The sequence below is a fragment of the Helianthus annuus genome, chromosome 9, assembly GCF_002127325.2.
Source record: "Helianthus annuus cultivar XRQ/B chromosome 9, HanXRQr2.0-SUNRISE, whole genome shotgun sequence".
Classification (NCBI taxonomy): domain Eukaryota; kingdom Viridiplantae; phylum Streptophyta; class Magnoliopsida; order Asterales; family Asteraceae; genus Helianthus; species Helianthus annuus.
The window spans coordinates 185,259,859-185,286,598 of NC_035441.2; the positions used below are offsets into that span (position 1 = coordinate 185,259,859).

Sequence of the window (26,740 nt, forward strand, 5' to 3'; positions counted from 1 at the left end):
CGTTATACTTTTGTATATAATATAGCGCTTGAAATGATGAGGATCAAAATTTAAGATATGCATATGAGAAATGATTGGCCAAAATGGAAAGATGCAAATGAGGCAGAGTTGAATTCTCTATTAAAAATGAAAAGTTTTCAGACCAACGGTCCGTACAACTAAAGTTGTAAAACATATTGGATACAAATGGGTCTTTTATGTGAATCATGAATTGAAATCAAATTAAGCGATATAAGACAAAATTGGTGGCACATAATATTTGCAAAGACCCATGATTGATGATGAGGAGACACATTCTCTAGTGGTGGATGCATTGATTTTCCAATATTTTATTAGTCTGGTAATATAAAGAGAGAATTGATATGCGTCTTATGAATGTTATGTATCAGCTGATCTTGAAAGTTTACATGAAAGTCCTGAAGGATTAAATTATGTAAGTCATGTAAAGTTAGTTCTCGAGAACAATGTGATCATTTTACATATTCGGATTTGAACAGGTTATGATTATTTTAAATGTTGGATATAAATGGAACTCCTGATGAGTTTCTAAAGCAATTGAGTGCTTAAAAGATTAATTGAAACATCTTAACGATGTAATACTTGTGCACTAAGAAACACACATAGAAAACTTGTACCCGATGATTGTGCTATCTCAATAAATAGGGCACACGCATGGTACAATATGGATTTCAGAGATAAAAGCAAGTGTTCATGACATTTTTGCATATGATATAGATATCTATGTGTTAAATGGGCAAATTTTTTGTAGCAAAACTTATAATGAGTGAAAGCACGTGCATATTTGGATAAGATGGAACAAATTCACTCATGGATTGATAATGCTAGAAGCATTGATGTCAAAATCTCAAGAACATACTATATGAAGTTGAAAAAATATGTATGGACTAAAATAGTCGAGTCGAGTGTTTTACAACTCGGGATATTCGCATAAAGAGGGATATAAGTATGATTAAATTAGTCATGTTTTATCAACATTCTATTTTTAAAAGTTCACTATAGTCGCAGTTTACAGTGATGATGTTTAGGCATCATCGAGAGAAACTGTCGAGCTTTTAGATGAAGAATTTTTTTTAATGACCTTGACACGATCTAATTATTACTCGAACTGCAGTTCGAGTATATATGTAATTATATTTTATCAATCCCTCAAGTACATCTGGAAGATAATGTTGGGATATTTTAGTATGAACATAGTTGAACCTTAAAGGTTGTTAAGTCATTTGTTATAAGAAATGCCTATTATCATCTCCTACCAAAGTAGACATTCTCATTCTAAAAGTACCATCATTAAATGCATGTGTGCACTAAAATGTTTTGCTAGCTATGTATGGTTATAATATCTTTCACTTAGCTTATTGTCATGATATAAACTTTGACAAGCGAAGAGACATTGGAATGAGTTCAAAGAAATATTTAAGGTATAAACGATATTTGATTATATTTTACTAACCCATCAAAACAAGTTTGGTTAGTCTTGTAGATGCAGGAATGTAACAAAACACTGTAATGGACATATGATATGTTTTGGAATGAGGCACCTAAAGTCTCGTTAGAAGAATATACAACATTGCTTCAACATAAAGGGATCAAGCGACAAATCATTGGCTACAAAAGCTTTGTTCGACTTTCAAGGAAGATGAACACACGTCACTTAAAGGATACATGTTAAAGTGAGAGGGAAACTTATTCAAGTTGCACTCTTTTTCCCTTGACTAAGTTTTGTCCCATTGGGTTTTCTTAGTAAGGTTTTTAATGAGGCAACATACCTGATCCAGAAGTATCAGGGGAAGATAATGCGCATTACACGCTGCACTCTTTTTCCCTTAGCTATGGTTTTGTCCCACCGGGTTTTCCTAGCAAGGTTTTTAACGAGACAACATCAAGCGTATTATGTTGATAACCAAGGGGGAGTGTTATGAATATATTTATTATTAATGTGGTTATCAACACCTAAAATAGATTAGGCTTGTTTCACAAGTTTTCCTATATTATATATAGTCTCTTGTATCTCTTGTAATATACACCTCAACCAATGAAATATCAAATCCTTTCTCCCTTTGTTATTCTTTTCTTTCTCCTTTTATTGTTTGCTATTAGGCTAGTTTCACAACATATCGGAAGTTATAAAATAAAAACACAAATTTGAATTTATTAATGTCATATCATTTGGTGGACATAGAACAAGTTGGGTGTAAATAAAATCCAACACTTGGGTCACTTTGGTGGATTATGCAATAATGGATAGAGCCTAGCATCTTTGCAGAGGTGTGTGGTTCTAACATGACCCCCCCCCTGGGGGGGGGGGGTTTCGTCTCACCGTATGTTATGCCAGAAAGTGTTCACCTCTGGTGATGGCACAACGTTTATCAAGTGATAATTGACAGTGTGATTTCTCGGGAAAACACTAAGCCAAACTCTAAATTCAGCGTGAGAATTCGAAAACACAAGAAATTCACCGAAAATAATATCGAGGGGCGCAATCTTTTGACAAGTGTGTTCTCCATTTTGCAACAAACGAGTGTAGTAAATACTAAACACACCTTATTCCGAAACTACCCCTTCTTACTTCCCAATATTCCAATTCTACCCCTCGTTTACTACACCCCTATTTAAACCCCAAACAAACCCCCTCCCTTTCACGATTACCACCAACCGTTCATCTCTCTTCTTCTTCACCACCTCCCTTCTTCACACATGGGCTTAAATTCACACAACAACCGAGTCGATGATTATTCCACTTCGGTGCATGCAAATGAACAACAAAACTTAACAACTGTTCCGGTTTCTGTAACCGTTTCCGGCGAAACAATGGCGATTCACAGTGTTTGTTTACCGCCTGAAAAAACCACGTGGCAGAAACTCCAGCATCGGTTATCGGAGGTGTTCTTTCCTGACGATCCGCTTCATGGATTTAAGAACCAATCGCGTGTTAAGAAACTGATTCTCGCTCTTCAGTTCTTCTTTCCGATTTTCGAATGGGCGCCTAATTATAATTTTACGCTTTTTCGATCCGACGTCGTTTCTGGCCTCACCATTGCCAGTTTAGCAATTCCACAGGTATCTATATATATATACACGTTTATAAATAATTAAATATTAAATATGTTTTGTTTACGATTTGAATTTGAAATCGCACACATTTACACACACTCGGATTAATCGGAATGGAGTTTTTTGGTGCATGCATGAGCGTTTGTACCTTGCGCTTGTTTGAACGTACATTTGGGTTGTTTTAAAGTCTAATTTATTTGTTTTTATTGATTTATTACATATAAAATACGCAAGCATCTTTGGAAATGAGATGAGATGAAATGAACATCGAGCGACAACACGGAGAAAGAATTTAATTCATGTATTATAGCTTTTAAACATTAATTAGTCATTAAGTTATTGATTTTTTTGACAATTTAATTGTGATTGTTTGTTATTATAAGTTTTCCTTTTTTTTTTTTTTATTAAAGTTGATGTTTTAAGAAATGCATTTAATTGAGAAGAGTAAATTGTCAAAATCGTCGAGGTATGGACATGTTTGCCATTTGTATCCAAAACAATTTTTTTGTGTCATATAATCCTTTATTTTTGAAATTTTTTGCTATTTTCATCCAACTTATGTTTTTTTGCGAAAATTGTCCTTGAGATTTGAGATTTTTTGTTATTCTCATCCAAATATTTGATAGAAAAAATAAAGCAGATTAGACATTTGGTCATATAATGTTATATGGCTCGTATAATGTTATAGAATTATCTGATATGACAAATATTGGGTCTTATAATGTTATATGGCTCATATAATGTAATAAGGATCATATAGATAGAGAAAATATTATATCGTATAACATTCTATACAGGTCAATAAGGTCATATAACATTATATGATGTTTGGGTCATATAATATTATATGGGTCGTATAACATTGTATACGGGTCGTATAATGTTATACGACTCGTATACATGTAGACGAAAAAACATTCTCTAACATTTTTTTTGTGTGAGATTCTCCTATACGAACCGTATAACTCTATACGGGTCGTATAAATGTAGGTCAGTGAAAATAAGATTCTTGTGTCGTGAAAATAGTGGTAGCCATATAAATTGTACTTTTAGTTTAACTTATTTTGAATTTACCCACCCCCAGGCCAGAACAAACAATGAACCAAACTCAGTCTAAATAACCAAAATAAGCAAACCGTTAATAATAAGCCAATTATATATAAACATGTAAAATATCATACGTCAATTATAAGTAGATTTTACCTTTTATCATCAAATTAAAATGACTAATGCCCACCCTATATACAAAATAGGTTTCTTTTTTCTAAAACATACAAAATTTAAAATGGTCAATTATGGTATGATGATGTACAACCTTTGCAAGATAAGGTATCACTATAGCATTGTTGAATGAATGTGACTCATCTTAAGAAAAGTGAAAAATATTTAATTACATGATTTTGTAGCTAATTTAAATCCTTAGTTGGATAATTATTAATTGTTATCACTTGTTATAGAATAAATGCCTTCATATACTTACCAACAATTGTTATCCAATCCTATCCTTTTCCCGCTTTTTTAAGTCCTCTTCTTCAAAATTAAGCAACAAGTTTGGTACACAAATTGTTATTCCATTCATTTGTTTTACAATTTTGTGGTTCTAAATCAAACAAGATATAACTTCTTAATACTACCTATTTGGAAATTCTTAGTAAAGTGAATGTGCTCAGTTTTTATCACATGATGAGATAAAGAACAAGAAAATACTTATACATGGATTTATTAAGTACTTAGGGGCTGTTTGGCAACTTCTGAATAGTTAAGTGCTGAACGAGTAAGATGTCTGAACCACTAAGTGCTAAATGAGTAAGAGATCTGAACTATTAAGAGTCAGTATTATTCTTAACCGTTCAGAGGCAAATGACTGACAAATTCAAATTAGAGGTCTTAACCATTCACACTCAATATAATGTTTAACCATTCAGAGGCAAATGTCTGAATCATTCAGACATCTGCTCATAAAACAAACAGTCTGAACCATTAAGTGTTGAACCATTAAAAGGCTCATTAAGAGGTAAACAAACAACACCTTAGATATATTAAATCATCATGTATATAAATGAATGAAAATATTTCATGCATATACAGCATAAGGGACGGAATGGGGTTAAGGGGGTCCGCTGACCCTCAATTACTATAGTTTATCAGAAATTTTGTAGACGTTGGAAAAGAAAACTTATAATGACTCATTGATCAAAAAGTTATGGTTCTGACCCAACTCATAAATTTTCGTTACAAATTCAATATTGTAAGATTAATAGATCAATTTCAACTGATTTTTTTTTTTCTGAAGGGTGTTGGATTTCATCATGAGTGATTGGATTAATGATATTGAATGAGAAACAGAAGTTTGTGTTGTATAAATAGACTTAAATAAGGTTCTTTTCACGATGAATGAATATGGGACCTACACCAACATAGATCAAGGCATTTATGTTCTTTAGGGTGTAAGGGGTGCTCACCTAATAGGTGAGTCCCCTCTCTTACGCCCAACCAATCCTCGTGTGCCACGTCAACTCCCCTCTTAAACTCCCCTAACACCCCAATTTGATGGCGGCACTCCCCTCTTAGGGGACTTGGTTTTTTATTAAAAAAAAAAAAAACAACAACAACAATTTGATTGGTGGAAAAAATGGACCCCACACCCTCTCTCTTCAATCTTCATCGGTGAACAACCCACGATTTCACTCCCCTAATTGCCTCACCTAAGGGATGGCGGCGGTGTTCCCCTTAGGTGAATGGGGTCACCGATTTCGCTCACCGCTTACGCCCCTTACACCCTTATTACATTATTTGATATATAATTTTTTTATTCATTTATTTTTCAGGGAATTAGCTATGCAAAACTTGCAAACCTTCCTCCTATAATCGGGCTATGTGAGTCTCCCCGTATCTTTACTTTTTTTTTTTTTAAATAAAGTAAAGATACACTTCCTTCATCCTTAAATCATTTTCCTAAATAAAATTTTAATTTATTGCGGAATATTTCTATTTTTAATAATTATTTTTATAAAAAGTCTATTTGTGGGATTCACCGTACACATTTATTGTTAAAACTAATTTGACTCTTAAAATGACTTTAAAAAAATTCTTGCGCAGACTCGAGCTTTGTGCCACCACTGATCTACTCAGTGTTGGGGAGTTCAAAACATCTAGCTGTGGGCCCCGTGTCAATAGCCTCGTTGGTTATGGGAACAATGTTAAATGATGCGGTTCCATACAATAAAGATCCGAACCTCTACCTTAAGTTAGCTTTCACCGCAACTTTCTTTGCTGGCGTGTTTCAAGCAACTTTAGGATTTCTAAGGTACATCCGCCACTGATTATTATTCATAATGAAAATACAAAAGAAGCTCAATCGTCACAAACGCACCCTTTTCACAAAATATAGTGGTGATGGAAAACATGATTCAAACTTTATGTAATGGGCACAAAACTTTAAAAGGGAATATACTTTATTGACTTTACTCTTTTAAGGGTAAGGATAGTGTAAAAAGGGCCTAAAGTGTGAGAAGTGTAAGAAGTGTATTATAACACTATATATAATACTATATAACACCATATAAACACCGTATAACAATATGTAACACCATATAATACCATATAACACTATGTAACACTATATATCATTATATAACAAATATAACACTATACATCTATCATAGACATGCTATCAGACAACCTATAGTGTTATATTTGTTATATAATGATATATAGTGTTACATAGTGTTATATGGTATTATATGGTGTTACATATTGTTATACGGTGTTTATATGGTGTTATATAGTATTATATATAGTGTTATAATACACTTCTCACACTTCTTACACTTTGAGCACTTTTTACAGGATCCTCTACCACTCTTTTAATACATTTTAAAAATTCACTACTAGTGGAAAATAATTCTAACAGTAAAACATTCCTTTCATAATATCTTATGGGCCCATTATTGAATTTTTTCATGATATTGAATACACAAGAATGTGTATAAACAGTTAATATTAATTTTAACGGGACCTAGTGAGATTTTACTGGGTATGATTGTTGTTGTTTTATTATCAATTTAAATGGAAATGTAATAACTTAAGCTTATGTTTTACAGATTAGGGTTCGTGATAGATTTCTTATCAAAGGCGACCCTTCTCGGTTTCATGGGTGGGGCCGCGGTTATTGTATCGTTACAGCAACTAAAAGGGCTGCTTGGGATTACTCACTTCACAAATAAAATGCAAATATACCCCGTTTTAGCCTCGGCTATTCAGCACCGAAACGAGGTATGCAACCAAATTTTAACAATTTATATATACGAGTTAATTACATAGTTAGTCCCTGTGGTTTGCACAAAATAACATACTTAGGGACTAATAGTTTAAAATCACCTTCTAGGGTATTAACTTTTCATTTTGTAACGTTTGGAGGTATTAACTTTAGGGTATTATCATACTTGGTCCTTGTGGTTTGCACAAAATAACATACTTAGGTACTAATAGAATGTGATTTTAAACCTACAAGTAACGTTAATACCTCCAAACGTTACAAAATGAAAAGTTAATACCCTAGAATGTGATTTTAAACTATTAGTACCTAAGCATGTTACTTTGTGCAAACCACAGGGACTAACTATGTAATTAACTCTTATATATACATACTGAGGCCAGTTAACGTACAACACCACCTTATGCGTACTGGCACATCTCAACCGCACATCTGATCTTATCTAGGCCTTCAGTTGAACGCGGTTGCACAATAGTAATTAACTTTGCATAATTACGCATGTTCGTGCATTATTACACGTTTATAATACAAAACTACACGTTATTTGCATAATTACGCATGGGTTGGGTTAACCCTAAGTACGATATATTGGTGGTCGCGTACCGTCGTACGTTAAGAGTCTTTTGTATTTAAATCTTTCACTATACATATATGGGCGCGTTCAAAACCATTTTTAAGTAGAAAATACGAAAACTGTATAACCACTTGTGCTTTTTGCATAATGCGGTTATGTAACTGAATAACGGAGCTTATTTTATATTTGTGCAGTGGTCTTGGCAGACATATGTGATGGGCTTTTGTTTTCTGGCCTTTTTACTGGCCACAAGACATATTGTAAGTAGATTCATCAAACTGTAATAACGGTCAACGTGTAAGGTACAAGTGTCTAATGCATATAAGGTACAACTAATCAATGCAGGGCATGCGAAAACCGAAGCTCTTCTGGGTATCCGCTGCAGCTCCTTTGACATCAGTCGTCGTCTCGACCCTTTTAGTCACTCTTTTCAGATCAAAGCTTCACAGCATTGCCACTGTAAGTTTCAGTTACCCCCCTGTAATCTTGTTTTTTACACTTTAGCCCCTCAAGTTTTAACTTTGTTTCAATATTAACAGATTGGTCACTTGGACAAGGGTTTGAATCCACCATCATCAAACATGCTCGTTTTTCACGGCCAGTATCTAGCGCTAGCTATCAAGACCGGTATCATTACCGGAATATTGTCGCTCACTGTACGTTTCATACACTAGTTTGTACTGAACAACTCTATATTGCATGAGAAACTGATTGTATATAACTCACAGGAAGGGATTGCGGTAGGACGAACATTTGCGGCTTTAAACGATTACCAAGTTGACGGCAACAAAGAAATGATAGCGATCGGTCTTATGAATATGGCTGGTTCATGTTCCTCTTGTTATGTCACTACAGGTTACCATTATATTATTTTGAGTAAAATGCCATTTCGTCTCTGAGATTTGGACAGTTTTGCGACTTTCGTCCAAAGGTTTGTTTATTCGCATCTGGATCCAAAAGGGTTGAAAACTTGTCATTTTCATCCAGCTCGTTAACTCCATCCGTTTTTTTCGTTAAGACAGGGGGTGTTTTCGTCTTTTTTGCTAACCTAAAGGGCAATTTGGTCTTTTTCACTTTATGTAAAAATATCGTGTAGCCCCTGAAAAAAACTGAATTTCCCTCTTAAGTTAACAAAAAACACGGAAATACCTCTGACTTATTAGATAAAAATGGATCGAGTCAACGAGCTGGATGAAAATGGCAAGATTTTAAACCTTTTGGAGTCAGATGCGGAAAAACAAACCTTTGGATGAAAGTCGCAAAACTGTCAAACCTCAAGGACGAAAATGGCGTTTTACTCTATTATCTTTATATAAATAAAGAAAATTTTAATGCATATAAAAACTTATTTGAATTGATTTTTGCAGGCTCATTTTCACGGTCTGCTGTGAATGCCAACGCGGGGGCTAAAACTGTGGTGTCTAACATCGTAATGGCGTCAACGGTGCTTGTAACGCTGCTGTTCTTGATGCCTCTTTTTCGCTACACACCAAATCTTATCTTGGCTGCAATAATCATAACTGCAGTGATCGGGCTAATCGATTATCAAAGTGCGCTTAGACTTTGGAAAGTTGATAAACTTGATTTTGTAGCCTGTTTATCTTCGTTTTTCGGTGTTCTCATGATTTCAGTCCCAATGGGTCTTGCAATTGCCGTAAATTTCCATACATAACCTTTTACTTAATTATTTATTTATTTTGAGGTATTAACGTTGTTTTTTTTTTTTTTGTCATAGGTTGGGGTATCGGTTTTCAAGATTTTGTTACATGTGACAAGACCGAATACGTGTGTTCTAGGAAACATTACAGGAACACAAATATATCAAAATGTAAATAGATACAAAGAAGCAAAAAGAGTTCCTTATTTTGTAATACTTGGCGTTGAAGCCCCTATCTACTTTGCCAACTCTACATATCTACAAGAAAGGTACGGTGTACAAGTCGTTAATGCAAAACGGTTCATGTTGGAAATGCATCTCGGGTTGTTGAAGTTTCGGTTTCTTTTGCAGGATATTGAGATGGATTAGAGAAGAGGAAGAGTGGTTAGCAGCTAATAATGGCACATCTGTAAAATGTGTAATTATTGATATGACTGGTAAGTTATGAATTCCAAAGTAAAGTTTGACTAAAAGAGACCCGCTAAATATAAAATAGTGAACAGCGTGAATCGCATTAGACGGTCATTTAACAGTGTAACCGTCTTTAAGGCATCATGTAGAAGTACTTACGTTTTTTTCTCACGGTTCAATACTTAAAATTAGTTTTGCAATGAGCGTGCTACCGTGCTCTTACGGTATGAAGTATGAAATATGCTTTGGTCAGCACAATAAATATTATTTTTTTTATTTTTTTATTTTTTTTTTTTTTGCAAAATTTGTAGCTGTGACTGGAATTGACACAAGTGGTCTTGCAATGGTGAGAGAGCTTAAAAAGATGCTCGAGAAACGCTCACTTCAGGTTAGCTTTCAATATTATTACCGGCAGACAATTTTGACCCATTTACTTATGACGGAGTTTTGACCCTGAACCCATACAAGTTATTTGTTATTTTAGCGATATAGTATTGGCGGTGTAGATTAATATTAAGTGGTCTTCAAACTATAATATGAATGTTGTATGATTATGATAATAATATGATGGTTTGTATTGAAAATGCAGTTAGTGTTGGCGAATCCAGGGGGGAGTGTGATGGAAAAGCTACACCAATCTAACATATTGGAGTCACTCGGGTCGGAAGGCGTGTATTTGACAGTTAACGAAGCCGTTGCAGACATATCATCGGCATGGAAAGCTTAGACAATGTAGAAGAGAAGTAGCAGCAACACAAGGCTACAGTCCTCAGATCAGTTTCTTTTGTTTTAGTTTAAAGAGTAGGAGAAGAGTCAAATCCTATTTGATGTAAACCCAGTGAGTCAGTGCTAAATGAGCAAGTGGAATGAAAAACTCACATTTTTTTTTCTATAAAATCAAGTTAGGATAGACCTCAACAGAAAACTGAAGAGTAACGGCAGCAAGTGATTGAGTTCAGTAGTTCCTCATATAAAATTATTGTCTTAGATGTTAACATCTTCTAATAGATGATAGTTCCGTCCAATAAATGATTTGACGTGGGTCACGTTCGATCTAGAGTCGATTAAACAAGTTACTTAGTCTTACAGTCGGGTTACCTAAAGTCGGTTAAAAAAATTGTAAGGTACTATCAAAATAGACATCCATAGATGCTTCAAGCAAATTTAGTCCCTCAAGATGGAGTCGCGGGTTGGAATCCAACGTCACTGGTTCTTCCCTTTTGAACTCCACGAAAAGTCACATGCTCAACGCAAACTGTATTTTACCTCACGATAATAAATAAATATATAACCATTTCCTCACATACCACGTAGACATATTAGTCATCCTCGATGTATGTAATAAAAAGATCAAATTTAGTGTTTTGGTGTGAAAATTCTTCTTTCGTTGAGGCATCCACCAAAGGGATTGTAGTCTAATGGTATCAAGGTGTGACAAAAAGACGTCACTTCCCATGAGGTTAGGGGTTTAAGTTATGTGGTGTACATAAAAATAAAATAAGTTTAGTGATATGTATAGATAGATAAGAAAAATAAACGAGCCAAGCTCGAGCTCTCTTAACTTAGCTCAAAATTAGACAAGTTCGGACTCGCTCGTTTTCTCTACTAATGAAATATAAATCAATTAGCCTATGTGGTATGCAAACAAGGAAGTGGGTCTGGGGTGCCACCTCGGATCGGGACGATGAAGAACACCGCCACCCCCACCCCTTACTCTTCATGTTTGATGCAAGTACCTAACGTGTATATATGGTGGGGTGTAACCGGCGACATGTAAATATATCTCTATCAGTTTTTTGTCAAAAGATTTTAACAATGAAAAATACACTTATCAGTCCAACGCAACTGATGAAAAAAATGGTTAACGAGTCAACCCCACCCGTTTTGACACAACAAAAAATACATGTTTGCCTGCATATCTTGCCAAAAGGAGATTATAGTAAATTGCCAAAGACCGAAAGTAAAGAAAACGACAGCTATTGAAATGGAAAAAAAACAAATATCAAGTAACAGGAGTAAGAAAAACATGTAAAACTTATAAACACACAAGACCCAAACTGAAAACAGGCATCAATTTATGAATGAACCATGTCTCTACCAAAATCACACCTATTTTGGTAGTTGCGGTATGCCAACTCACACTCAATTCTAACTCCTTAAGTCCCATTCTTTAGTGTCCATTCATCCCAAAGCCATGAAAATGGTATCACTGCTATTGTGAGCTTGTTTTCGTCTCCAAGAAATCCTATTCCATGCTATTGTGAGCTTGTTTCGTTTGTCAAACACCTGCATGACAACCATAGTTATTAATGGTGAATCGTGACAAGGTACCTTACCTATATGCTACATAGCGAATGGCGATAAATGGCGGACGCTATTTTATAAACAGCGATACACTAGAAAAAAAAATTATATGTATATTATATCAAAGGAAAAATTACAAGTTTTGTCCTTTGTCTTTATACCACTTTTCAGGCGGTGTCCTTTACTAGATATTTTGTTGCAAGTTTAGTCCTTTACACCCAACCCAGTTAAAAAACCCTGTTAATTGTTGGGTGTAAAGGACTAAACTTGCAACAAAATACCTAGTAAAGGACACCGCCTGTCAACAATTAACAGGGTTTTTTAACTGGGTTGGGTGTAAAGGACTAAACTTGCAACAAAATACCTAGTAAAGGACACCGCCTGTCAACATTCGTTAAAAAGGACACCGCCTGAAAAGTGGTATAAAGATAAAGGACAAAACTTGTAATTTTTCCTATATCAAAATACCCTGGTATATACGCTATTTTACATGTATATTTAACAAAAACCTACTTTATAGTTTATAGCTATATTTAATTACTATTTATATTAAAAAAAGGTCGCTACCATCCTATCTATCGCTACAGAGGCTATAGCGAGACTAGACCTATACGCTACGCTATTCGCTATAGCGAGCGTCACGATCGCTATTGACAACTATGATGACAACGCCCTCAAAACTAATTATACAAGTATTTTACTAAAGGGTCAAGACGGGATTATTCTTAAAGTATTTTACCGAAAGTCGAAGACAGAAATTAAACATTGCATAAGTCCTCCATTGTGACGAGGACTTATTCTTAAAGTAAACAATAAGCTTAGCATCTTTCTTGACCTAATTATGCTAATGGAATATATAACAAGTGATTATGAAAATATCTTAGTGTTTATGGATTAATATAGCTTGCTTTTGATAGGGGCCAAACTAGCTTCCTTTGAATCACATGACTAGTCATGTGTTCCACCAATCTAATTTAAAAACAGAACATATATCCACTGTGCATTTATTTATTTCCACCTTAGCTTTTATTTTCTAGGAAAAAGAATACTACACACTAAACCCAAATATAGACTGATTCGAGTTAAAGTCGTAACCACAAATCCTTATATTTAAACGTTACTTTCCAAATTGTTCGAGTTTATGGTTATCTTATATTCTAGATAATCTTAGATTCAAAATAATATAGAAAAATAATTTTTTCCTGTATTGTTAGAGAAGAATAACTATGGATGATAAGTTGATAACTACTATGATGTATGTAATTTGCAATATATTCCATTGTGTGGTGTCTTATATCGATTCCAATACTTCCTTTTAGGCAAATTCCAAAGAATCCGTCCACTATCCTCAAGCAATCCAATGAGGGTAAATTGTTAATCGATTTGATCCACTAGATTACTCCTTTAGTCATATTATTGAAGCATACTTTAGCAACTTGACTAAAGCCAAGCATTTTTACTAACCGACATATCAAGTCAGTGTTCCAAATTCTAGAGAATGGGGCATTTTATATTATAAATCAACTTCTGCAACTATTGATTCGATCCACTAGATTACCCCTTTTAGTCATTTTGAAGATTGCGACCTATTCACGCATCGATCGCCACACTATTAACATTTAACAACACTAAGTGTGCCAGAGATATTTTGTAAATATTTAAACCAAATATATTAATTCTGACCGGTATGCAGAATTTAAAGGTCTCATACTGGCACAGAGGCATCTCCTGAAGGCTTGTCTATAGATAATTGGATAGCATGAAAGTTAGGAATAATAATACATCAACTTAAAAAATGACATTTAAATGAAAGAAAATGATGACTTTTGGTAAATCTAAGTTGGTGAATATATAAGAGGTAAAAAAATATAACATACGTAGTTTATTATTAATCCCACAGGAATGCAATCAAAGCAAAGCAAGAGTAATATGCAGTTCATGTTTATTTAAAAAAAAATGTAAGAGGAGGCCACCCAATATATTATAACTAATTTGCAGGACACCCATGTATCTGATGACACATCTGTTTTTTCAAAGATATAAAGAGCATTTTCATCATACGGCATTCTGAAATGTTTTTTGGCCAGGATTGGTATAAAAGAAACCAAACACATACTTGGTTGGCCCATAAAGTAATTTCAATGTATGTGTGGCTAGGGCTGCTTAACAAGCGTCGAGCGAGCCGAGCCAGCATCAGCTCGGGCTTGGTCTCAAATATAAACGAGCCAGCTCGGCCTGGCTCGAAAAATCTTAAAGAGCCAAAAATGATAGCTTGAGCCAGCTCGGGAATCGACAACACAGCCCGATTACAGAAACTAGACTGAGTTTGCCGCTAAACCAAAAAGTCAGGCCAAACGCCCCCAAAAGTCCAAAACTCAAAAGGTACATGGAGTACAGTTTCATCTGACAGGGTTCTTTTATAGCCATTTCCTCCCTTCAACTTTTATAAATGCACCGATGTGGGACTATAGTACGATTTCTAGCAACTGTAATACACGATGCATGCTTTAGTTTCAATTTTTTTCAACATGCTTAGTGGTTTTCTTACTTTAAACATTTTACTAATTAGATATATTTTGATGGGATTATATACATTTGATCATATTCATCTATGCTATGGATGTGCATTCTAAAGCATATAACACTAGCAGCTGGCTTTGAGGGCGATTAGGGTCTCCCTAAAAACGAGCCGATTTCGAGCGAGCTTTTTGAACAGCCCTATCTACATTATCCCTAAAACGACATAGAGTGCATGCAGGGATAGCATCAGCAGTAGCACACATTCAAGAAGAAAAAAGGGAATAACAAAACATACGAAGAACTATTTTTCTACCCACATCAAATTGTAAATTAAGGAAATTCACTTACTTGATCTGAGTCTTGAAATCGGAATTTCTCGTAATTCACGTTTAATACACAAATATTCTCCTAACAAAGCCATTATTGCCAATCCAGTACCGTTGACAACCCACCATGTTATTGATGAAGGCCATCCTCCATATAAAATGCATATGCATAAATGGATTATGTAAACTGTCGCTGAAAAATCTAGGCACTTTTTTGCTCTCTCAATCAAATAAAGCAAGAACCCAGCTCTGTAAAACATTTAAAACAAATAATGGTTATACCGTGCTTTCCAAAAATAAGTATTTGCACAATAGATTTTTAAATAAGTTAGAACACAAGTCAGCAATAGTAAGATATAAGTTAAATAAGGAAACTGATAATATAAATAACCTAGTGACAAGTAAAAACATTAGACAGTCATTCAAGTGGCGTCATCAAAAAAAAAATTTCCGCTATTCCCCTTTACTAAACAGTACGAGTATAAAATTATTAATAACACCAAACACCATAGTGTTAAATGAGAGACGGAAAACAAGAGGCCCTAGGGAAAAAATATGAAGCTTAAGACACTAAAGACGCGTAGATTTACAAGTGCAATAAAGAAATAATGACGTGTTACTTGCCATTAATACGCAATAGCTGTTTATTGGATCAGAAATACAATGTTAGAGAATGAGCAAGTTTTACTAAACACCAAAACCATGCCAAATCCAAGAAGCAAAACGGACCACGTTAAAATCATATGCAGACATACAGTTTTAATAACCAATCCCAAACACCCCTTTTTGATGCAAGAAATAAACAGTTTTGAGTGTTTGAACAGCAGCAAGTTGCTTGTGATTATCTATTAGCTTGAGTATACTAATTCTAAATAAGCAATTTAGGAGTTATTTATAAAGTTTCGACTTTTGAGCGTTGGGATAAAAGCAAATTTCTTATTGTTTGGTTATTTGAGGTTTGTATTGCTTAGCCTTTCATGGCGGCATGTCTTTCTCGCTAACGGCAATCGTTATACAGGATAAGCAAATCTAAACACTATCTCATACATTGTGTGTTGTTCAAAAAGCATAAGCAGTTTTAATAAGCAATCCCAAACACCCTAAAATAGCAAATTGTAAGTCACTATATTGTAAAACAAACTCCCTAAAATCAAATCAAACACAATAATAATATTAATAAATAATAATAATAATAATAATAATAATAATAATAATAATAATAATAATAATAAAAACATAGGTCTCATCTCACCCTGCAACAGAAGTGAGAAGAAAAGAAGCAATGACACACCATCCAGTAACCGTAGAGATAGTAACCGCAGCATAATCAAAGAAGTACACAAGACTCATTCTCGAAACCCTAGTTCCAACAAAAATCGCCATAAATACTCCAAGCGTCAGATAATACAAGCACTGAATGCACACAATTTGAGCCACAATTAGCCATGGATCCCACACCACTGAACCATAGAACATGACTACTAATTCCTCTCACCCCCAAAACACACAAATTTCACACAAAAAAAGTATAAAAATAAAAATATTCCGATGAAAAAAAAGGATTTTTCAACTAATTTTCACAACAAATGATGAGAGACTACGATTAAAGCTCAATTTTGTGTGGAATTAACAGATGTAATCATCAAGGTTGATTCAGGAACCCTAAATTGGATAAAAACTTAGGGTTTATAAGATGAACTGGAAGCGTATACGATTGAAATGCGTCGATCTGTTGTGAGACTGTGGTGGATCTATGAATGAAGAAACGAATGTGAAAGAAAGAGTGATGAATTGTGATCGGAGGATCAAATCGCAAAGGAATCGGAAGAACCCTAGAAGTTTAATTTGCAGCAATGATATGATGTGGACAGATTAAGTCGTATGAGGATGTTTGTTATTTGTTTTTAAAGTTTAGTCAAAATAATTAGATTAATAAATACATTATTGTAAACTTATAAAGTTGTTTTGAAATAAACAATAAAGGTAAGAAATTAATCAGGTCGTTATTTAGCTAAATTTGGTTGCGCATATCATGATCAAGTCGGACGTCCAGAGGTTTAAACAAGCTTAGAGGCTCGAGAGCTACTTGTTATCGGCTCGGTTAAAAGCTTGAATGAGCCGAGCTTTAACGAGCTCGAGCATGAAATAGAGCTCGTTTAGCTATTGAGCCCGAACTCGAACCTAAAATACAAAGCTCGTTTAGACTCGCGAGCCTAAACGAACCCAAACAATTTTTTATTTTTTTATATATAATATAATACTAATGATTATAACATTGGTGAGCTGAGCTATGGCTTGTTTAAGCGATATTGAAGCGAGCTCCAGCTGGACTTTTAACTCGTTTGAGGTTGTTCTCAAAATAGCTCGACCCGAGTCGAGCCAAGCTCGAGCTTTGGGTTTTACTCGTGAGCCGAGCTCGGGCTCGGCCCGGCTAGTTTACACCCCTACGGACGCCACACCATTATTATTATTAGGTTGCGGGTTGGTTCGTTATTTAGCTACGTGACACGTCATTACAATCAGATCGTGCATTACATCTTCATTTTGGCTATGTGCCACATCATTATTATCAAGCCGTGTCCAAAATATTCATTGATTATACGTGTCACACCTTTATTTAGCTACATAAGCATTTGGTACCGGGTATCGGTATCAAACCCGAACAACCTTACCCGAAACCTGGAAAAAAAAAAAAGATTAACACCCCTGTGGTGTAAGCAACCACACACAACTTAAATCGGTTTAGGAAATGCTACAAAACTCAAGAAAAGAACATCTCTTAGCATCAATCAAATATCCTATTAAAGCAATCTATTTGGCAACATGCGAGGCCATAGGAAGAGCCTACGACAAAATATTTAATCAACACATCAAGTTCTATTTATATGATACGGGGTCAAGACAAACTTGTTTATTTGGTTGAATATAGAGCAAAATACAACAATTTATAATAAATATTTTGGTGAAATGTAAATCTTATTCCTTTCCGGCCCTCTTAGTGGCTAATACATAGTGTTTGTATTTTATATTATAACAATTGTCTAAAGTTATTGTCAGTTTTATATTAACATGTTGTCGTTAAAAAGAAAACCACCTAACATAATTAAAGGTCAATAAGTAAAATAACATAGAAAGTGTTGCATGTTTTATTTTGTACAAATTTAGATTATCTGAGTTACTTCATTCAGGTTGTTCGGGTTGTGAACCATCATTGCCAGTGGCGGACCCAGGAATTTTTTCCACTGGGGTCCACTTTTTTCGGCATTCATATTATTCACAGCCATACATTAGAATTTTCGGGTCGGGTCGGACGAGACAAGGAACTAAAAACTTTTTTCCATTGCTTTAAACCAAAAAAACAAAGCAAAACCAAGTAATACAACCAAATAACACGAATAAGTGAATAACAAATGAATTATGCAGGTTATTTGCTAGCATAAATATTGACTCCTCAAAACACTTCCAAGGTAAAAGCTGTTCATATTACTTCCTCACCAACATGATGATTATTGTTTGTTATTAACAACTTATAAATCCATCCTTGGTTAAAAGATTATAAAGATGTCTAATCAAAATTGTTGCAATCATGTGGTCTGAGTTGGTTGTTAAATTGATAGAATACAAAACATTCTCTAGGGTGTGTATATATATTTTAATACATCGAAAAAGAAGGAAAGCGAGCAACAAGCTGCGCCGCTAGCCTTTTTTAATTATAAAACTAACTTTTTCGATATCAACATTTACAGATCTTGCAGTCGTAACATAACTATGCATGACCCGCTGGACTCGACTAAGTAGCTCCACAACTTTAGATGCGAGGAAGCCATAAGTATACGATTATTGCATTTCTTATTTTGTATATTTCATGTTTGGACTTATTGTTAATCACTTCTCTTTTATATCAGCATACTGTAATATGTTTTAAGTTCTCTTTCATTTTGTTATATTCCAATCTAATCTTTATATGTAAAGCAAACAGCAATATATAAAAACACACCAATACAATAAACATCAGGACCGCATAGCGCAGTGGATTAGCGCGTTTGACTTCGGATCAAAAGGTCGTGGGTTCGACTCCCACTGTGGTCGATTTTATTTTTAAATCTCTTTTCATTTTCTACAAAAACAAATTATTAATAAAATAAATAATATTAATAAGTTAATTATTAGACAATGAACATTACGACCGCATAGCGCAGTGGATTAGCGCGTTTGACTTCGGATCAAAAGGTCGTGGGTTCGACTCCCACTGTGGTCGATTTTATTTTTTAACTCAACTCTCTTTGCATTTTCTTCAAACAATTTTTTTTATTTACAAAAATATTACGAATTATGTATTCAGATTCTTCATCTAATCATTCATGAGTTCTCACGTCTTGATTACGGAGCGGGGATCTACTTTGTGGAGGCAGGACACCCTTTTATGTGAAGAATTAGAACAAGATTTCGATTTTGGATATGGGTTTCCTTCACCATCCCAAGAAAATTGGGTATTTTCTCTTTGGATAAAATAAAATAAAGCTCATCTTCTTCTCAGGAAAGAATTGGCCGAAAATGAGTAAAGATTTGATCTTTCAAGATTTGATTTTCATACGTTTCTCCTCGTATATTTATGTTTTTAGTTCTTCATCAAAAGTGGGTTGAACGTGTCTCGATCCTTGTACACCCACTCAAGATGTTTGGGTGTACTCTAGGCCCGAAAGAAAAATTAAATCTTTTTTTTTTTTAATTTTTTTAGAGTTTAATGCCATTTTAGTCCATGTGGTTTAGACCATTTTGCCAGTTTAGTCCAAATGTTTCATTTTTCACCTATGGGTCCAAAAAGGTTTCACCGTTGCCATTTTAGTCCATTGGGTTAACTTCATCCATTTTTTCTGTTAACGAGAAGTGCAATTTGGTCATTTTATATGTAATTTTGTTAACGAGAATGACAATTTAGTCATTTTATATGTAATTCTGTAACAGTGGACTAAAATGGCAACAGTGAAACTTTTTTAGACCCACATACGAAAAATAAAACATTTAGACTAAATTGACAAAATGGCTCAAACCACCGAGACTAAAATGACATTTAACTCATTTTTTTATAACAAAAGTTCCGCTGAAAGTTACAATTAAATCTTTTTTTATTTTTTTTATAACAAAAGTTGTGCTGGGAGTTTCAAACTCTACCTCTACAATCTACCCTCTAAAAATAGAATATTACAAACACCTCCCTCAAACCCACAATTCATCAAGATTCTTCCTGTTGTGATACAACCCTTTTCCTCCTCCTAACTTTCTTCACAGTTACAGTTTCTTTCTCATCTTCACTTCCATTCTCATTCACCTTTTCCGCGTTTTCTTCACTTCCATTCTCGTTTTCCTTCTTCTGGGCAGTTTCCGATGTATTCTTTACGGTTCTTAACTGTAAAATCTCGCCTTTTGCAACCGCTAATTCCTTCTCGAGTTTGCTTACTTTTTTCTCCAAACTCTCCTTTTCTTTTCCCAATTTCAAAATCGCATTATGCGCATCCTCCATGTTTTCTCGGGCTACTTGAATCGCCTGTTTCTGTTCGTCGACAGATTTGTACAGAACTTCTTTTTCGTCTTCTAGCACGGAAATCGTGTTTTTTGAAACCTCCAATTCCTGTGATAGAATCTTGGTGTTTTGGTTGGTTTCGTCGAGTGCTTTTGTGGCGTCTTCTAAATTGCTTTCTAATGACTTTCTTGACTCTTTGTCTTCCAAGATCTCGGCTTTTAGTGAGTTGACTTCTTTGGTCAAAGACGCAGTGTTTTTCTCCTGTTGTTCAAGCTCGTGAGTTGCGTTTTCAAGCTTTTTATACGTCTCGACGAGCTCTTTACGTAAATTGTCACGGTTTTCTGATATTTCTTGAAGTTCTACGGATACCCGGTTTAGTTCCTCCTTTGTTTTTTCATAATCGTCTTTGGTTGACCCGAGCTCGTTAGTCAGCGTTTCAACCGTATCTTTCAATTCTTCAATGTTTTTCTGTAACTCGATTTTAGATTCAGAATATTTGGTTAGAACTCCAGAAAGTTCTTCCTCGAGACTCTTGCATGTATTCTTAGAACGCTCAAGAAGTCCCGCCAGCTCAGCAGCCTCGTTTCTCGTGTCCTCTAATGTTTTCTGTACGGTCTGAAGCTCATTTTCAAGGCTATTAACGTTTCTGACTTCAATATCCAACGTCTTCCTTAAACTGTCTCCTTCATTAGTCAACGAGTTGACTAATTCTTCGTTTTTGACCACTTCGGTCAACGTGAACTCAAGCCTTTCTTTAAGCTCGTCGATTTTCTTCCCGCTTTCTACCAAACGCGTAGCATCAGATTCCGCTTGCTTTTCTGACGAAATCTTCAACTCGTTGTACTCGTTTTTAACAGATTCCAATTCCTTGAAAATAACGTCTTTTTCTTCACGTAAAGACCGAATTTCTGCGTTCAAATCATCAAGATTCGAACTTTTCAATTCTAACTCGTTCTCAAGTTTCGAGATTTCTTGTCTTAGTCCTTCAATCTCTGACTTTGACCTGGTCAACTCTGCGCGTGTTTCTTCATAACTAGAATTCAGTTTCTTGAACTCGGATTCTTTAACCGCAAGGGCAGAACGGACATTTGCCAGATTGTCTTTTTTATCTTTAATCTCGGAGTTAAGCAAGTTTATCCGTTCTTGTAAACCTTCAATAGAAGAAAGCTTATCGTTTAACTGAATTTTCAGGGCTTCTTTATCATCTGAAGCTTTTTTTAAGTCAACCGTAAGACCGTCAATCTGAGTTTGAAGATCTTGAATGATTTTTTTCTCTTTCCGAAGCTCTTGTCCTAACCCATTAATCGTAGTGTTTGCTGAACTTATTTGACCCATTAATGATTGTTTTTCTTGATTTGAATTTTTAATTTGCTCGTTTATCGCTTCTTTTTCTTTCTGTAGTTTTGACTCGAAGCTTTTCTGCATTGAAAGGATTGCAGCTTCCTTCTCCACCAGTTTATTTTTCATCTGTATAATTCAAAGAGTACTTTAATTTACAAATTACTAGAAAGTTACATGCTTTCTGTAATGAAAGATTACTTTTTTTGTATGAATTTTTATAACAAAATTGCACTAAAATGATCTTCTAGTGAGTATTGTCGGAACCTATAAGAGAAATTATTCTCATAAATAAGACGACGAAACAATTATAGATAATTTTTATTGTTTTTTACTCAATGATAAATAATAAAAGGCAAATCGGATTTAAATAATCCCAACTTTCTTAATTTGGCTGATAATAATCCCAACTCAGTTATTTGCCGATAATAATCCGAACCGGTCCACTTTTGGCCGACAATAGTCCGCCGTTAAAATAGCTTAACGGAGTTAAGTTTTTTCCGAATTACAAACCGATGTTTAGGGATTTTGATCAGGACGAGAATACAAGTCGATTTATGTAAAACTTATCTCAAAACAGTGCTCTAAATGGCTTTATTTTTGTTAATTGAAAGTTAAAACACCCGAATTGAAGCACCGTTTTCGTCGTTTGGTGCAGTATTTCGAGGTAAATTTTACATCAATCAACTTGTATCCTCGTTCTAATCAAAAGCCCTAAAACAACGGTTTATAATTCAGAAAAAAAAAAAAAAAAAAAAAAAAAAACTTAACTCCGTTAAACTATTTTTAACACAGACTATTATCGGCCAAAAGTGGACCAGTTCGGATTATTATCAGCAAACATGGCCGGCCCTGGGGGTGGGCGGGGAGGACCACCGGCCAGGGCCCGGTATTTCGAGGGGCACGTTTTTTTATGAAAAAAAACCCGATATGTATACGTAAAATATTTTTTTAATAGGGTACACCCATACAAACACCAACAAAGGCCCCCTTACAAAACTATTCTTATGATTTAGATTAGTTATTAACCCCTTTGGCATTAGGTTTAGACCTTTAGTAAGCCTAAAACCCAATTTCGTTAACGCCTAAGGGCACATTTTTTCGAGCTTGAACAGGGTACACAAATTCTAAGGGCCGGCCCCGTCAGCAAATAAATGAGTTGGGATTATTATCGGCCAAATTGAGAAAGTTGAGATTATTTAAATCCAATTTGCCATAATAAAATTATAAAAACAAAAGAATAAATGGGTAAATTGCCAAAATCGTCCCTGAGTTAACGATATATTTTAACTGAGTTAGTGATTTGGATGGAAATGGCAACAAAATGAAACATCAGGGGTCCAGTTACAAAAAAATTCTAATTTTGGATGTGACATGCAAAAGTACCCAAACCTCATAGACGATTTTGGCATTTTACTCTTTTCTAAATAAGACAGCGAAACGATAATTTAAGGCTTACAGATTCTATTGTTGCAATGTCGACTGATTTTTCTTTCTGAGCCAATGCATAAAAAGCACCAAGCACACCTGAAGCAAGTATTCCAAGTGACCCCGAAAGGGTAAGAACGGGATTTGATGATGCATCGCTTTGAGTTTGTACCTAATAGACAAAAATAGAAATCGTTTGAAAGTATATAGAATGTTTGTAACTTTTAACTAATAAAGTACATTTATACAAAATTTAAGATTAACTAACCTCTGCCATTTGATTAAGCTCTTGTGCCCTTGCAGAATTTTCTGAAAAGAAGGTAATCAAGAAAGAATTAGTACACGCTTTTGTAACTTCATGCATTAGTGCAAGAAAAGTGACGTCATTCAATAATTATTGTTTTTGCAAGTTACTCTTAGGTGCTGTTTGTTTTTTAAGAGGTAAAATGTCTGCAGTCTGCGGACCACATCTGCAGACATCTGTAGAAGAAGAGGTGCAACAAAGCTCTGCAGTCTGCAAGAAGAAGGCTGTTGGTTTTTTAACGTATGCAGACTTCTAAAATAAACTGGTGGTGGTGTACGGACGGTGGTGGTGGGTGGTGGTGCTACTGGACGGTGATGGTGGTAGACGTGATGGTGGGTGGTGGACGGTGGTGGTGGTGGTGATGGACGGTAGTGGGTGGTGGACGGTGGTGGTGGTGATGGACGGTGGTGGGTGGTGAACGGTGACGGTGGTGGTGATGGACGATGGTGGTGGGTGGTGATGTTTAACTCTCTGCATACCTTAGAAGATCTTAGAAGTGGCTGGGCCAAGTCTGCACCAAGAAGAGCTCGGGCAGACGTTTTTTAATGAAACGTCTTCGGAAAAACAAACAGTCTGCGCGTGGTCTGCGCAGGGCAGACAGAAGAGCTTGCGTAGAGCTTTTCAGAAAAAACAAACAACACCTTAGAGTCTTACGCCCTTGGTGATTAACTATATTTTCTACAAAGAGTTACGTTTGATGGGTTTGAATTTAAATTTTGTCTCACAAGACACACGGTTAAATGGTAGGATTCGCCAATCAAAAGGAACACAAGACCTTGTCTTTAATGTGTAGGGGGGTCATCTACTTAACTCCACACGAAACGGAAAAAAACATAGAAAATTCAATTATGGTATAATAGGATTCTTGTCATTATATGAAACATAAACAAACAAACTAGTTTTTCAAGAAAATTACAAAGTTACACTAGACAATCAAAGATTCAATAAAACCCATTTACCAAATTTACTATTTTTTCAAGAAAATTACAAAGTTACACTACACAATCAAAGATTCAATAACCCGTTTACCAAATTTACTATTTTTTCAAGAAAATCACAAAGTTACACTACACAATCAAAGATTCAACAACCCATTTATCAAGTTTACTAATTTTTCAAGAAAATCACAAAGTTACACTACACAATCAAAGATTCAACAACCCATTCATCAAGTTTACTATTTTTTCAAGAAAATCACAAACTTACACTACACAATCCAAGATTCAATAACACATTCATCAAGTTTACTAATTTTTCAAAAAAATCACTAACTTACACTACACAATCCAAGATTCAATAACCCATTCATAAAGTTTACTATTTTTTTCAAAAAAATCACAAAGTTACACTACACAATCCAAGATTCAATAACCCATTCATCAAGTTTACTAATTTTTCAAAAAAATCACAAACTTACACTACACAATCCAAGATTCAACAACCCATTTACCAAATTTTACCAATTCATCTAAAATCAACCTAAAAGACACAAACCCTAGTTACATTTTCAACTAAATTTGGGAGAAAAGTAAAAAAAAAGTGACAAAACATTGAAAAATAACTCAAAATCAAACATACCGGATTCATCAGGAGCAAGATTTTCAAAAGCTCTAGCCTTTAAATTCAAAAACGGAAGAACAGCAACACCCATGAACAGAAACGCTCTTCTGTGGCAGGAAACGTCGTCGTTTGGGTCATGGTGTTGCATACAGGCGTAAATTCGTCTTCTTTTACCAAACTCATGTGGTTTTCTGTGGTGGGAATAGAAGAAATGGGGTTGTGAAGAAGATGAAAATGTAGAAATCCCCATTACAAACCCCATCTTATGAAGATTATGTTTGTGCTTTCTTTCAGTTTGATTTTCAGTTGTGTATCATTCACTGAGCCTTACCCTTTACTGACCAAAATGCCCTCCATTATTGAAAAAATTACCTAAATAGTTTTGACATGAAAATTGGCCTCTATTTCACTATTTGGGTTTTTACCTACTATTATTATCTAATATCTAATTTTCTTAAGGTTACGCGGCGAGGAGCGTGAGTATACTGGCGCCAACATCTAACTCATCACTGACGTGACGTCCCTTCTCAAAAATTGGGACGCCAAACACCAACATCTAAGCATTATGGGGGTGTTAAGGGACGCCATGGTGTAAATATGCATAAACCGGTTAATTTTTATAATCGATTTGGTTAACCGGTTATGACGCTTAATTTCACCTTTTTTACTTTGACCGGTTAATGTTTTAACTGGTCTGGTTAATCACTTTAACCAGTTCGGTTGATAAACGGTTATTTTCTGTTAATTAACCTGTTTTTTTGCCTTTTTTTTTGAATCTTTCAGTTTTTTCTGGTTAACTGGTCTATCGGTTAAAGAAACTGGTTAATAACAGGTTCCTATTTCCTATACAAAATATTTGTAATCAGTTACTAAACGGCGGTTAAAATTAACCACTAACTGGTTAATAATCGGTTCTAGTTAATTAACCGGTCTTTTTGACCACCTCTACCATGGTGTTGTTCGATAGCTCAATAGCCAAAGAAGGGGCCAAAGAGTTGGCGTTATAGTGAGGTGGGGGGCTTCTCCTACTTGGCTCCGATGTGGTGGTGGGCAACGCCCTGGGGTGTTTATCCACACCAAATAGCCTTAGCCCTTAGGGTATTATGATCAAAATGCCATTTTTCAGATTAAAATATAGGCATGAAAATTTAGGCATTCTCAAAAAAGTACGGCCCGACACCTAAAAGTGGAGGCTAAGCCTCCAAAAGCGTAGGGTTAGTCGGTGCTTTCGCCAAAATGACTCAATCGTTTGAACAAAAGTGTAGGGTTAAGTTTTAGTTGTCTCAGTCGGCGGAGTTGAAGCGACGGCTTCTGATTGGTTGAAATATGGTTAAATTACTTTCATAAAGACTAAAATCTCATGTGTTTTGAAAAAAAGGATATGTTCAACATGATTATTTAGATACTTTTTCCTATGTTATTCTTATAAATCTATCGAGTTAAATGCTT

General features: G+C 35.0%; 3 protein-coding genes and 2 non-coding genes across 5 annotated transcripts; 3 read left to right on the top strand and 2 right to left on the bottom strand.

Moving 5' to 3' along the window:
- Window positions 1-2,651: 2,651 nt before the first annotated feature.
- On the top strand, window positions 2,652-10,887 carry LOC110880118 (probable sulfate transporter 3.4). Its single transcript, XM_022128687.2, has 13 exons — window positions 2,652-3,078; window positions 5,901-5,949; window positions 6,172-6,379; window positions 7,176-7,347; window positions 8,117-8,182; window positions 8,268-8,381; window positions 8,462-8,578; window positions 8,651-8,777; window positions 9,290-9,576; window positions 9,658-9,848; window positions 9,931-10,016; window positions 10,302-10,378; window positions 10,580-10,887. The coding sequence occupies exons 1-13, from the start codon at window positions 2,716-2,718 to the stop codon at window positions 10,715-10,717; spliced, it is 1,995 nt and encodes a 664-aa protein (XP_021984379.1). The 5' UTR covers window positions 2,652-2,715; the 3' UTR covers window positions 10,718-10,887.
- A 1,064-nt stretch (window positions 10,888-11,951) lies between these two features.
- LOC110880117 (protein SYS1 homolog) lies at window positions 11,952-17,027 on the bottom strand. Its single transcript, XM_022128686.2, has 3 exons — window positions 16,393-17,027; window positions 15,163-15,389; window positions 11,952-12,276 (listed from the first exon to the last, which is right to left on the bottom strand). The coding sequence occupies exons 1-3, from the start codon at window positions 16,614-16,616 to the stop codon at window positions 12,269-12,271; spliced, it is 459 nt and encodes a 152-aa protein (XP_021984378.1). The 5' UTR covers window positions 16,617-17,027; the 3' UTR covers window positions 11,952-12,268.
- Window positions 17,028-19,155: 2,128 nt separating this feature from the next.
- Window positions 19,156-19,229, top strand: TRNAR-UCG. Its single transcript has one exon. It is a non-coding gene; the product is annotated as a tRNA-Arg (tRNA).
- Window positions 19,230-19,324: 95 nt separating this feature from the next.
- TRNAR-UCG lies at window positions 19,325-19,398 on the top strand. Its single transcript has one exon. It is a non-coding gene; the product is annotated as a tRNA-Arg (tRNA).
- Window positions 19,399-20,185: 787 nt separating this feature from the next.
- On the bottom strand, window positions 20,186-25,622 carry LOC110880116 (MAR-binding filament-like protein 1-1). The gene is made up of 4 exons (XM_022128685.2): window positions 25,310-25,622; window positions 23,696-23,736; window positions 23,459-23,599; window positions 20,186-22,128 (listed from the first exon to the last, which is right to left on the bottom strand). The coding sequence occupies exons 1-4, from the start codon at window positions 25,551-25,553 to the stop codon at window positions 20,374-20,376; spliced, it is 2,181 nt and encodes a 726-aa protein (XP_021984377.1). The 5' UTR covers window positions 25,554-25,622; the 3' UTR covers window positions 20,186-20,373.
- Between the last annotated feature and the right edge of the window lie 1,118 nt (window positions 25,623-26,740).